Here is a 14,043-nt window from a genome sequence, read left to right as displayed (position 1 = left end):
TGTTTAGAGGTAAAGAGCGCGGGGCTCAAAGCGGTGACTAAACAGAACGGTGGGAGCTGATGGCTGCGAGTTTGGGGCGAGGTAGAAACTCTCCAGTGCCACTTCCGACTCTGAGCCTTCCTGTTGCCGTCCAGTGTGGCGGTTTTCTCGCCGGGGCCAGCGTGTGCGCTCAGTCGCTCGGCAGCCCGAGCCTGCAGCGGCGCCCAGGCGGCGGTCCTCGCGGCCCCGCTTCCCCCCGCGGACGCGCTCCGCTTCCCGAAGCGCTGGGCTCCGCCGAGAGCCCCTAAGAGCCCTCCCGCGTCCTTATCCAGGAGCAAAACTATGTCAGGAATGGAGGTTTGCTAAACCAGAAAATTCGAAGGAGCCCAGGAAACTGGTGGATGCAGCAGATGTAAGCGCTGTAAGTACAAGCTGACTGTTTGAAAAACTGTTCTGAATGACAACAGCTGTCCTGTGGGCAAAGCCGAAGATAACAGGAGCGCTTTGAGTTATTGTTTTGATTTGTTTTAAAAGAAAAACATTAGGGCGTGGGGAAGATTATGACACTTTGTACCCAGTGCTTTATGGGCCACTGGGTTCCATCGTAAAAGTATAAGTTTTAACCCCCAAATTAGCTGAGCGATTAGAATCATTAAGAGGTAATTAGAAATTAATTGTTAACGATGACTTTTGTTGTGCTCTATGTAAATAAGTATATTGCATGGCTATATTCTTGTAGGGAGATCGCTTCATATCTCTTTTCTGCACAAACCTCAACTATTACTGTGTGATATTGATTAAAGTGGTATCTGTCTATATCCATTGCAACACACAGATAACTTTTCCTATACATTTTAGTTGGATTGGAGAAAAGAAGGAAGGAATTAACATTTTCAAAGGACAACAGATAACAAAAATAAATTGAAACCACTTTTTAAGGAAGGAAATCCTTTCGTTTCAATAAACAAATTTCCCAAACATTACATTAAAGGGCTCATCTTCAAAAGGTGAAATAATAAACATTTGCCAAATTAATATATTTCTCACTTATTGACACTTAACAGGACTTGAATGGACCTTGAAATTTAAAACAAGGTTCTTAAACTTTTGAATTACCACTTAAAATATTTGTCATTCAAAATCAGTATATGAATTGCTAATGACTCATGGGGTTATATTTCTTGGGAGGAGTTTTTGAAATCTTTAAGCACAGCTTTTGCACGAATTCAGTAAATTCAGAGCTGTCACTGAATGTAGACAAGTGTTTTTATGTTTCATTTCTTAAAATGACAAGGGATACAAAAAGTCGCTAGTTAAGCACATAGTGTAGTTTTATAGGCTGGAGGTTGTTTTCTTGATGGGTCTCTCGTAGTAGGTTTTATTTTAGGCGTGTGAGTCTTTTCGCCCACCGTTTGGGATTTGAAGACATGCACACACTAATAGTCATGCTTTTTTGCGTTATCAAATATTTGATATTTGACTTTCTCGCTGCTTGAGTTCTCCTAAGGCCCAAAGTGTTCAGTAAGTGAGCAAACAGCCATGGATTTTCAATCCTGAAAATTCTTCGCGGTGACAGACAGAGCAGCCTAACTGAGCCACTGTTCAGTTTTAGAATGCCAAAGGGAAGTCAACAGCTCTGGGAGTTTGGTAGACATAATAAATGATTTACTCAAAAGAAAATTTCCTCTTGAATTCGAAAATTTATTTTGTAAGAATACCTTGGGGAAAAAAAACACTCTCAGTGAGAATAAAACCCCTTCCATTTAATCAGCTATCGAAAGTATTACATTCAACATCTTAAATAAATGCTAATTTTGAAAACAATCCGTCAAGTCTATAGGTAGAGTCAGTGTCCTTCACATACTTGTTTTTGTTTTCCTGGGGACTCTATTTTGTCATTTTCTTTAAACAAGATACTTTAAAAAGTGATACAGTATATTACATTTAAAATCAGTAAGGGTATTAAATAATTCATTTTATGGAGTCTGATAAAGAAGGAGGTAAGTGTTAACACTGAAACGACATCTACCTCTTCCTGGAAGTTCATTTTAATTTTGGGTTTAGATTTTTATTACATCATTGACACCATCGTTGGAAATGTTGATTGAGGAACATTTTAGCAAGGATATACTGTGATTTAAAAGCAGGCTTCTGCCTAAGGCACATTTTCTTCCCTATAAAATACACTCTGATTAGAAAATTGCCATTGTCTTTCAAATTTGGGAGTACTCAGGTTGATTTGTGGTTGGGCAAAACTAGCTCGCCTGCCAACTCTATTTATTTAGATAAGTTCAGTACTTTCACTTTGAAAATTTCTTTTGAGTTTGAAAAAAAAGTTTAAAATTATAGTCATTTTATAAAAATTGCTTCTAGCAAGCAAAAAAGCCAATGGAAAACCCATAATTTAAACAAGTACCTACATTTTATTTGCTCTCTGCTGCTGAGATTTAGAATCCCTTTCCATTTACAGTTTACTTTTCACAGAACATTATTAACTTTTTGGCTTCATACATGATCTTCTGTCAGATGCTTTTGATTTGTAATTTAGCGAAGTATAATAAACAGTGCAAAAGTCATGAATTTTGCTCTGCATCCTGAGCTCTGTGGTAGGGAAAAATGTGATAAAATGTGTACCTTAAGTCTTGTTTGATGATCTCTCAAAGCAAGTTTGCCTTCTGGAAATAATTTCTGGGGTTGAAGAGCATGGTATTAACAGATTTAATGTGGCTATTCAATGGATTGGCAAAGTACTATGTGAGGTTTAACAAAATGAGAGAGACAAATTGAACATCAACAAAAGTTACATCTGTGAAGAATTAGAAATTTAATTAGAAAAAAAGGCAAACTTAAAAGACCTCATTAACTAATCAGAAGTCAAAGTTACTAGTTGCGGATTCTTGAATTGAAATTCTAAGAAGTTCTGCTCTCTTTTTTCTCTGTATTTTCACAACTCTGTCAGTACGCTACTCTGGGTATTCTCTACAAAGAGTTTTAAAAAGCATTAAAGTGAAATGACTTCATTGTAATCTAAGATGACCATTTATAATGTTATGGGAAATATTTTTGCACTCCTAGGAGCATTTGAATTAAAAATACCAGATTAGGAGGAGACAAGAAACATACTAGGTTTATGGATGTAAAGCAGAAAATATGAGCTTACTGAATGCCTAACAGCATTTTTCTGAAAACCATGAAATATTTTTTTTTCTCTTTGAATGGAAAGGCGCCTAATTAATTATTTTTGCAGCCCATTATGTTTTTAGACCTTGAAAACCTAGAACCTTCCAGAGATATTGGCAAACATAAGAGAAAAGTAACGCCAATCAGAAATAGGTGTTCTTTTTAGATAAGTCATTACAAGAGTATGTTTTCTTACTGCACTGTAATCTTGTACTACACATAAAAAACTAAAAGCATGTGAAGTGTAGCATTTTGTAAACTGTAACTAATTTTGCTCACATCTGTGTCTAATTGTTGTCTGCATTCGCATTCTTGAGAGTAGATTTATTTTTCCTGGACCACGATGTGGATTCAGCTGACCAGCCTAAGTGAGGATTAGTTGTTTTAAAGTTATTTTGATTAAAGAGTCATTTTTAAAAACAGTAACACACAACACATGGTTTAACTAATCCTTGAGACACAAAAGAATATATCTGATGTATACTTAATGAAATGAAGATCATGGATACGGGTTCAAAAATTGTAGTGTACGGAGTACAGTAGAGACTGAGTCCAGCCAGCCTAAAAAAAAAGTACGTTGTTGTGAAAATGCATTTTTTTCAGTGAGAAAGCGTGTTAGAATGATTCTTATTTTGAAGTTCATTTTTTTTTAACAGATTGACTTTGCAATTAAATAGGATAGGTTAAACCTCAAATATAAATATAATCAAACTTTCAAAGTATACAAGGAAACTAAAATTAGGATTTTTAAGATGATACTATCTAGCCAAGGTTAAAATAGGAATGTATTTTAATATGTAACAGAAAGTATGTTTTACATACTCTCACATAATTAAGCTAAGAGAGTTCTTAAAATTAAGTTAGTTCTCACCTATAATTTATTCCAGGTGTATAAAAGTGGAAAAAAAGAGAAAAGGAAATTTATCCTTGAGGTATATCGCTGCAGTTTCTAAAGGAAAACATTTAATCTTGTGTGAGAACATTAATTTCAAAAAAAATATCAGAAGCCAGTTATCACCAAGTGACCTATCTGTAGGCATTAAAATGAAACTTTTACTGAATACTCAGGCATCTCTTTAAAATTATTTTTCATCCTGCACATATTTTAGAAAAGTATACCTAGAAATTTCGTGTACCATTATACCAAGATATTTAGACTTTAACGATGCTTTACTGTTGCCAAAAAGGTAGTACTTTTTAATTTCATAAATCATAATTAAAAAATAACAGGACTCAGAAGATGCTTGGCTGGATAACTTTAATGCCATTTGAAATGCTTCAGTTTTTTCATCTTTGTTCTGTAACCCTAATTGATGTCTGTTCCGGTTGAATGAAAATACACATCAAAGATTTGGAATTCTGAGTCATTTTAAACGTTATGTAGAATTCCCTTTACCTCCGAGGCAGGCATTAGCCTGAGCTTGTGGGCCAGCAGCCCACCCTCACCTGAGCTTATCACCTGATGGCAGTTTTGCTGTCTCTGGACGAAGGGCAGTGACTAGCAAAGCCTGCAAGCTAAGTTAGCTGTTCAGTGAAATGCCAAATACAGATTGATCTGGAGACAAAAGAGACCAGAACTCTGGCCAGCTGAGACACTGAATTGATCATTCAACTATCCATTCTCTCTCCTGGTTTAAAAGGTGGAAAATTAAACCAAAAGCGAACGGCTTTTGCTATTTCACCAGGCAGTGATGGATTTCCCTGAATTTAAACATTCACTGAATTTTCAATTTGCTTGGGTACATGAGCACATTGCTCCACGATGGGACTTTGGGAAGGAGAACTTGCCTTTGCCATTTCTTGTTGAGTCCGGCACTGCCTGAAAGTGGCCGGGAAGCCGTTTTGGTGAATGTTCAATAGTAAATATAGGAGAAAACCATCACGATAAGGATAAGAACTGTCAGGTGTCAAAGGCATGGGCGGGAACTCTATTTCAGCTGGTGAGAGCAGAAGATGAAAGATCTTCTGAGGATGCTGGAGGGTTAATGCTTGAACTACTGCTGTGAAACACACTCATTTTGCTAATAGCTATTTTTTTTTTTCCAAGCACCTTGTCCAAGCTGCCTGGATAAGGCTGCTTTGCATGTTGATTGGGGGAGGGGTAATCCCGTTTGCAGCTGTCATAGGCCAGTGATGAATCACTATCCCGTCATTTGGCTGCCTTCCCCCCTAACAAGGGGAGGAGGAGGGCAGACCTGGCGGAGGAAACAACAGTGGAGACCTCAACTTAAAGACAATATGCCTTTCACCGCTGCAGTATCCTCCTTTTTCTCTTTTGGTTAAAAGAGAGCATTGTAGTCCTGAGCCACGTGCTCTGTATAATTAAGAACTGACACTGAAGCAGAGTAACAACAGCTTCTAATTTTTTACCCCTGATCACAGGTGCAAACATCTCAAACCAGTTCAGATGTTGCTGTTTCCTCAAGTTGCAGGTAAGGATATCGTTGATATTTGACATTTGGGGAGATTACCTTTCTGTGACCCCCCCCTATCTATTTTTGTCTAGTATTTCTTAATTATTTCTATTAATAGCCTTGGTTGGAAATTACTTAACCATTTGTGTGTGTGTGTGTGTGTGTGTGTGTGTGTGCTTGTAAAAAATTGTTAAATATGTAGAAAGGGAAGAGAATCCTAGGTTTGAAAATAATTAGGGGTTCTAATTTCTGGGGTTAGGAAAACTGTGAATGTGTCATGAGAATTAGGGGAGAAAAATTGGATTTTAAACCATTTCCCACTTGAATCCAGAAGACTTGGGGAAGTCAAAACTCACGTTGGAAGTAAAACGGTTCATGTTAAGCCGTTTTAAAAACTGACGTTTACAGTCAGTTTAAGTGCAGCCTCCAAATTAAAACGACTGTAGCGTTTATTGGCCTGGCGGGATGAGCAGGCAGTCTTAGCTTCATACATATTAAACCCCCTCCTTTTTTTTTTTTTTTAGAAAAACACAAAGTTTAAAATAAAGTGAATGGATCTTAGACTTTCAAACACTTGGCTGTCAGAAAACAGAACGATATCTAGGTGTGTTTTTAGTCACTTTAAACAAATGCCTCTCTTCATTAAGAAAAGATGCAATATAAGTGAATGGCTCTGAAATTGTGAACATGAGTAGTGGCTTCTGTACCCTGTAGAGCATACGCAACTGCCGAGTTGAAGAACTTTCGGGGGGATTTCACTGGTTTTGTGTTGTAAAAATGCCCAATTTGAGCAGGGAAGTGGCATTGTTCTTATTTCCCTGAGTGGGTGACAGCTGAGGTATGGGGACTCACTGTATGCTGGCCTGATCCCTCCTCACTTGGGCAGGCTGTATGTAATCCACAAAGCAAACAAGTGAGCCTACATCAGGATGTTTTAATGCTGCATTTGTTTCAAGGGAGACAGAGGAACAATTAAGCAGTTTACCAAAGTAAACACATGCATCAGGGACATCTCATTCCCTGTCACTGGACTATAGGCTTCAAGTGTTGTATTTGGTTTGGAGACCCATTAAATTACAATTGGGCGGTAAATTATAAGGGAGTACCTAGTGCTAATTTATTAGATGAAAGAGATTCCATAGAAAAGTGATTTTTTTTTTTCAATTTTACACTTTCGTCTTTTAGAAAAATGATGTCTTGGGGGTTTTTTCCCACCTAAAAAGAAAAGCATGATGGTCTGTTTTCTTTGATAATAAAAATAGATGGAATTGTCTCATTAGATCTTGGGACTTGAGCTATCGGAGGAGAGAAAAAGAGATTAAAAAAAAAACCTCTATATGAATGTTTGGCTGAATAGGTAAGGCCAGTGACATCTTGTAATAGTACACGTTACATTTTCACTTCAGCCATCCTTTCATAACGTAAGACAAACTATTTTGAGTCCAAGAAGATAGATACAATGGGACTTTTGTGCGAATGTGTTTCAAAGAAGGTGTCAAGTCGTTAGCACATTAAATAGTGGGGTTATGAATTTGGTACATCTGTCAAACGGAAGGCTTCTTGTCTTTAGGTCTATGGAAATGCAGGATCTAACCAGCCCGCATAGCCGTCTGAGTGGTAGTAGTGAATCCCCCAAACTCGATAACTCTCATATAAATAGTAATTCCATGACTCCCAATGGCACCGAAGGTGAGTGTCTGCCTTCTCACTGTTTACTTTGCACCTTGTTTCTTCATCAGTATACACTGTGTTACTAGGTGGTTATGATTTCAGTTGTCAAATCCATGAAACCACTGTTTTATTTCTTGTTTAGCTAATTTGACTTATGAATCACTATCCACCCTTACTTAGGGACTGCATGTTACCAGGCTATTATAACATTACACAGATTGGTTTTATTTCACATAGATGCATATGTATGCATGACATATTTAAGCTTTCAGTGTGTTTTTTCTTCTTGTTGATCGTTCTCCGCAGCACAGTATCAATCTGCAATAGTTTTGCTCTATGAGCCATGAAAATTTGGATTATTTCCTTTATTTTACTTTCCCTTTGTTACTAAATATAACCAAATTTGTTTCAAGGCAGCATTAGACTGGATTGTCTCTAAATATCAATGAAATAATTTGTGTGCCTAATGTTCTTGTGGCTTTGGCCATTGAAATATAAAGAAGAAAAAATTATTATTGTTTACAAATATACGACCTTACTTGGAAGATAACATGAAATTCATTTACTTTCTTAAATATTAAGTGTATACTTCAAACATAGTACTGTTACAATGATTTTTGTGTAATTAATACATATGAATATTTATGTAAATTTTATGTAAATAGGAACACCTACTTTAATCCATATATACCTAAGTCTAAATATATAGGTAAAGCTATTTGTATGTATCGTTAGCTGTCGTGCACGTTTATTTAGGTACTATACATATTTTTAAAACTTCATAGAAGGGTATGTTACATATTGCATTGTATTTATTTCTACTTTAGCCTATTGAAATATTCCTTCTTCACAGATGATATTTTTGCTTATTTATTCCTTACTAAGCCATAGGACCTTGATGAACTTAGAACATAAGTTTCACTAGAAGTTTGATGAATTATCTACATTAGAGTTCCATCCATAAACAAAACCCTTAACCATCATTTCTCAATCACCATGATGATCTTTTATCATAGTTCTTAAAAAGAACAACAAAAAAAAACCCCAAATGCCATAAAATTGTTTGTTTGGTGCAATATTCCAGTATGTATGAGGGAAGCCTTTTGAAACTGATAATGATGTGAAATTTCTGGTAATGGATACAATATAAAATCAGTTGTTTCTGATAGGAGATAAGTTTTACAGCCTCAGTGATTGTTTTTACATGTAAGTAGTCTGTATTTTCCTTTTTGAGTAAATACCTTCATTTATGGAAAATGGTCCCTGTCAAAGTAGAATCTTTGCTGACCTAGCAAAAAAAAATCTCTGAAAAAGGTTCCTTTACATGTGAAACTCTTTTTTGCCCATTTCGATAGGCAATCAAAAAGAAATTTCAGTTATGTATAGGAAAGTCATTCTAGCATTTAGGAAGATTTTATAGAGCAGTTGAAATAAAAGTCAGCACTCCTTTTTTTCTCTCCTTTGGGATTTGGCTTCAGGTGTGAGCATGGCAGCTGCTGCAGTGTGGACTGGACCGGGTGTGTGCACAGACACACAGACCACTGCAGGGCCCTGGACCGGTAGGCCCCATGCCAGTGTCAGCGTGCAGGGCAGCCGCTGAGGGCAGCATCAGGGGACCAGAGGTGGAAACCTGTAACAGTCATTCTCATCACTGTGAAGTCCAAATAAGACAATCATTTAAAGTAACTTAAAAAAAAAAAAGAAGCTCTAAGTATGTTAAATTGTTTTGATTTATAGAAGAGACCAATACATATTGGTAGGAGTAATTATGAAATTATGAGTTAATTTTCTTATATATGAAGAAATGAAATAGGGGTAAGATGTTTTCATTTTGTCATCGTTTTACTGGCAAATCATCTCCTACAAAAGAAGAACCAGGCAATATTGAAACAGAGTACGTGTTGGAGACTGCCCCCTCATAGCTTGATGTCATGTTTGTATTCAGTAATATGTACTTGATCAGATTTTTGCGTAACTAAAATCCAAAGTAAGAAAATGTTTTAGATAACTGCGTAATCTTCTGAACCATCAGTTTGGGAAATGATCTTTTATCATAGTTCTTAAAAAGAACAACAAAAAAAAACCCCAAATGCCATAAAATTGTTTGTTTGGTGCAATATTCCAGTATGTATGAGGGAAGCCTTTTGAAACTGATAATGATGTGAAATTTCTGGTAATGGATACAATATAAAATCAGTTGTTTCTGATAGGAGATAAGTTTTACAGCCTCAGTGATTGTTTTTACATGTAAGTAGTCTGTATTTTCCTTTTTGAGTAAATACCTTCATTTATGGAAAATGGTCCCTGTCAAAGTAGAATCTTTGCTGACCTAGCAAAAAAAAATCTCTGAAAAAGGTTCCTTTACATGTGAAACTCTTTTTTGCCCATTTCGATAGGCAATCAAAAAGAAATTTCAGTTATGTATAGGAAAGTCATTCTAGCATTTAGGAAGATTTTATAGAGCAGTTGAAATAAAAGTCAGCACTCCTTTTTTTCTCTCCTTTGGGATTTGGCTTCAGGTGTGAGCATGGCAGCTGCTGCAGTGTGGACTGGACCGGGTGTGTGCACAGACACACAGACCACTGCAGGGCCCTGGACCGGTAGGCCCCATGCCAGTGTCAGCGTGCAGGGCAGCCGCTGAGGGCAGCATCAGGGGACCAGAGGTGGAAACCTGTAACAGTCATTCTCATCACTGTGAAGTCCAAATAAGACAATCATTTAAAGTAACTTAAAAAAAAAAAAGAAGCTCTAAGTATGTTAAATTGTTTTGATTTATAGAAGAGACCAATACATATTGGTAGGAGTAATTATGAAATTATGAGTTAATTTTCTTATATATGAAGAAATGAAATAGGGGTAAGATGTTTTCATTTTGTCATCGTTTTACTGGCAAATCATCTCCTACAAAAGAAGAACCAGGCAATATTGAAACAGAGTACGTGTTGGAGACTGCCCCCTCATAGCTTGATGTCATGTTTGTATTCAGTAATATGTACTTGATCAGATTTTTGCGTAACTAAAATCCAAAGTAAGAAAATGTTTTAGATAACTGCGTAATCTTCTGAACCATCAGTTTGGGAAATACTTAGAAATTATTTCTCTCCTAAAAAAAAAAAAAAACTCTTAGTTATCTTATGGCTTAGAAATGGGTTTTTTTAGACCTATTTCAGACAGGTACCCAGTTACTCACCTCACTCTGTTTTCGGGCATTCTTTACTGGTATACTTTGCAAAGGTTATGGTAGAAAGTGAAGTGAGAAGATATCAGTATAAATTATCGAAAGAATACATGAAATTTTAGTCAGTCTACTGGGACATCAGTTTTACTTTAGTGTACAGTTTGAAAGCATGGACCCAAACTTTCTTCACCATCTATGCTACATGTCTGTTTGGATGCAAACGATATCAGAAAGTTCTGGGTTATTATTAAGTTTGTGAATCAATTTATCATGCTGCTTACATGTTACATAAGGCATTTGTGTCTTTTCTCTCAGTCACCACTAGAGGAGTTCAGCTTAAAAATCAGTGAATTCACAGTGGCTGACAAGCTTTCCTGGAATAGAATCATTATAGATTTTCCTGTTCCTTCTTTGAAATCTTATTTATTTTGAAACCAGCAGTATTTACCAATGAATTAGAGGAATGAAAAAAACAAGAAATCCCTTAACTTTTCAAAGAGTGTTTAAAATATCAATCACCTCCCCTAAGTCCATAACAAGTATTTCTAGCTATCCCCGCCATGATGGATATTTAAGTGACTTTATTGCAGTCCAGTTGCAATGAGTCTCCTTAATTAGGTCAACAAAACTTCCATTGAGTTTACATAGTTGTTGGCCCTTCACACACTTAGATAGGTTGTCTTCTCTCACCAGAGCCATTTTTATTTCCTGCAGCCACTTGTTCCTATCATGAGGCTAAGAAAACATGAAAATCTCCTGTATCAAGAGCCATAACTTCATCTGAAGAACAAACAAGAAGGGAATGGAGTGGAGAGGCAGAGAATATTAAGTTTCTTCTTAAGTTGGCTGCCAGATTATCATAAGACTCAGTGTTTGTAGGTTCTGTCCTCACAGGCTAGTGCCTATTTTCATGGTTCATCTAAGGGATAAAGACAGAAAGACACTGAGCTGCAGCCTCACATATCGTGCTTTTCTCCTTCCTAGTTGAAATGTTCTTCAGTGAGATTCGAAGTTTGAATGTTTCAGATTTCAGAAGTTTCAACCCTTCATATTTGTATATTCTATTCCAACCTCTCTGTGAATTGTTATTGTTGCAGTGAACTGTGGGTTTCACCCAGTTTATAAATCTTTGAACTAGAAAACATAAAGAGGCAAAAATACAAAATAGCATAAATGAATGCTTGACTTGCATTAAGAAAAGCACTGTTAGAAGTGATATGTTTCCAGATGAGTTAATAAATATTTTAGATTACTGTTCAACAATTAAAGCTTGACCTGGAGAGACTGATGGAATGGTTATGGAAACATCAGTGGTGACTTTCCTTTTGACTGTTTTCTTCTAGTCTTTCCGTCTTCCGGGACAGAATGGAAGAGGAATTTCTTATTAGATTATTAAAGCATAATTTTTAAGACATAGGCTCTTGGGTGGTGATACTCCTATTATGAGCGTCGGACCTGAGAGGATTTCCAATGTGTAGGTATACGTTCCATCCTCTCTTTGGTAGAGGCTGCGTGTTGACATTTGTGTTGTGTAAGTGTGAGAAGGAGACGTAGTTGGGAAATGTTTCTTCAGAAGGACCTAGGGCTCTAGCAGTAAAAGGATTTTTATTTACGTACCTAATTAAGGCCTTGTTTGCAAAGCAGTGATTCTTTCCATCTTTGTTTTTTCTGGTTGTCTTAAATCCACGGGAGCATAAGATTGGTCGGTTCATATATTGCTAGTGTGAGTGTTTATTTTTGGTTGTCTAGGGGTGAGGAGTGGTGAAGGGCAAAAAGGAGTTGTGAGCAGGCAGAACTCAAAGCTCTCATTCTGAGTTTTCTTGATTGTAAATTTAGAGGCAAACTCAAGAAAAGGCTAAACTTGTCTTAAAGCAGAGGAATTTGTCTTGAAGTGACATAAAACCAGATGCAATTGGAATCTTCACTACAAATAGGGTTTCAGGAATTCTGATGGTAATTCAAGTAGTAATTTTGAATTGGTATATCAGATTTCCCAGATGATAAGAGATGCAATCTTGGATTAGGTGGCTAAATTTTCTGCATTTTAAGACTGATTTAGTTGTGTATTTCATATTTTAGGCTGATAGGTTAATTCAATTTTACAAATTTCTATTATCAGAAGTTATTTGAAAGTTGCTTTATCCTTTCTACAAAGCTTAGAATGCAAACAAATTGTCAGTATCTTGAATTTGTTTTCCTCACTGTAATTTTAATTTCGTAAAATACAGTTATATCCAACTAGGGTATTTTTAAGAACTCTTACTTATGAAAAATATGTAAACTGGAGTGAATGTGTATAACATTATGGTTTGAGGCTACATTTTAAAAGCTATATTTGTGGTCAAATTTTCTGTTGTCAGTAGAAAAAATGGTAATCTAATTTTATTGTTGTTTACATTCTGCACATGATTTAGTTTCTGGAAGATGAAGGGACACTGTGAGTAAAGGAGTTTCTAAGTGACATTTTTAGAGTCTGTAGCCACAGAATTGGCCTCTTTTAAATTGTTCTTTAGCAAAAGCTGTGAAAGGATGAAAGCAATAATTTGTTAGGATTTAATGTTTGCGTATACAGTGTATGAGAATAATTTTCACATGCCTGTTGGTGGTTAATGAAAATAATAGCTAATTTTTAAGAATAACTTATTATTAGTCACTAAGCTGACCATTCTCTGATTCATTTCATTAGTCTTCAGAAAATCCTTTGAGATCGCCCACATAGTGGTTGAGACACTGGGTTTGAATCCCAGCTCCGTTTGCTGGCTGTGTGAGCTCAGGCACGTTAACTTCTGTGTGGCTTAGTCTCATCTGTACAGTGGGGATAACAGCAGGTCTTATATCAGGCTTGCTGTGAGGATGATAAGTAAAACTTGTAACACACTAGGAACTTACTAAGTGCTCTATGAGTTTCTAGACCATATGTAAATAATAGCCCCTTCTAGAGTACCATTATTGTTTCACGTACAATAAAACTGAGTCTCGGAAAGTTAAATGCCAAGTTGAAAGACACATGATTTGTAATTGGTACCACTGGTATCTGACCTGGTATTTGAATCAAGTTCTGTTTGAGTCCAGAGCCTGGGTTTTCAAATCACTGTGTCACTCTAGGGAGAGAATACATGATTCCATCATCTGCCAATACCTTTTCTAATACCTTCGTACTAAACATTGGTACCTCCACTGTCCTCATGACTGGAGAACACTATTCTCTAGCAAACAGCAGAGCTGTAAAAGGACCAATGGCAAAGGCTTTGATGACAAAAGGACTTCATTATAAGGACAACTCCCCAGGGTAGTCATACTCTGGTTTTTTAAGTTCTTTTGTGCATGAGTGTGTGAGATTTCTTCCTTGTGTCATGTGCACATAGCATATTGCATCAATAGGTTAACTTCTAGGGGATTGTCTCTTACTAGTTTTCATTTTCAAAGCTTTAGACTTAATTATAATTCCACCAGCCGTCCATCTATGTTAAGCCGCTCTGGGATCAAACGGAGTTGTGAAGTCATCTCTGCTTTTCATTATAATAGTCATTATTATATGCACATTTGGATTGAAGCAGTATTACTGTGAAATTTTAAAAGTGGTTGCAGTTTTGCTACTGCTCAGAGTAAGTCTTTTCGGCC

General features: G+C 36.5%; 1 protein-coding gene across 6 annotated transcripts in view; it reads left to right on the top strand.

The window, feature by feature from the left end:
* Positions 1–311: 311 nt before the first annotated feature.
* The window catches only part of EYA1 (EYA transcriptional coactivator and phosphatase 1), a 167,081-nt gene continuing 153,349 nt past the window's right edge, over positions 312–14,043 (top strand). The window contains exons 1-3 of one of the 6 annotated variants that reach the window (XM_007460784.1): positions 312–400; positions 5,542–5,591; positions 7,144–7,262. In XM_007460784.1, the coding sequence (XP_007460846.1) occupies positions 7,148–7,262 (115 nt within the window). In that variant the 5' untranslated portion in view covers positions 312–400; positions 5,542–5,591; positions 7,144–7,147. Of the gene's footprint in view, positions 401–5,364; positions 5,592–7,143; positions 7,263–14,043 lie in introns of those variants that run through there. The other 5 variants (XM_007460782.1, XM_007460786.1, XM_007460785.1 and 2 more) reach the window with 5 other exon arrangements.

The sequence above is a fragment of the Lipotes vexillifer genome, unplaced genomic scaffold (genome assembly GCF_000442215.2).
Source record: "Lipotes vexillifer unplaced genomic scaffold, Lipotes_vexillifer_v1.1 scaffold27, whole genome shotgun sequence".
In the NCBI taxonomy this organism is placed as follows: Eukaryota; Metazoa; Chordata; class Mammalia; order Artiodactyla; family Lipotidae; genus Lipotes; species Lipotes vexillifer.
Note: the sequence above shows the minus strand (reverse complement) of the source record. Positions and strands in the feature narration are given on the sequence as shown.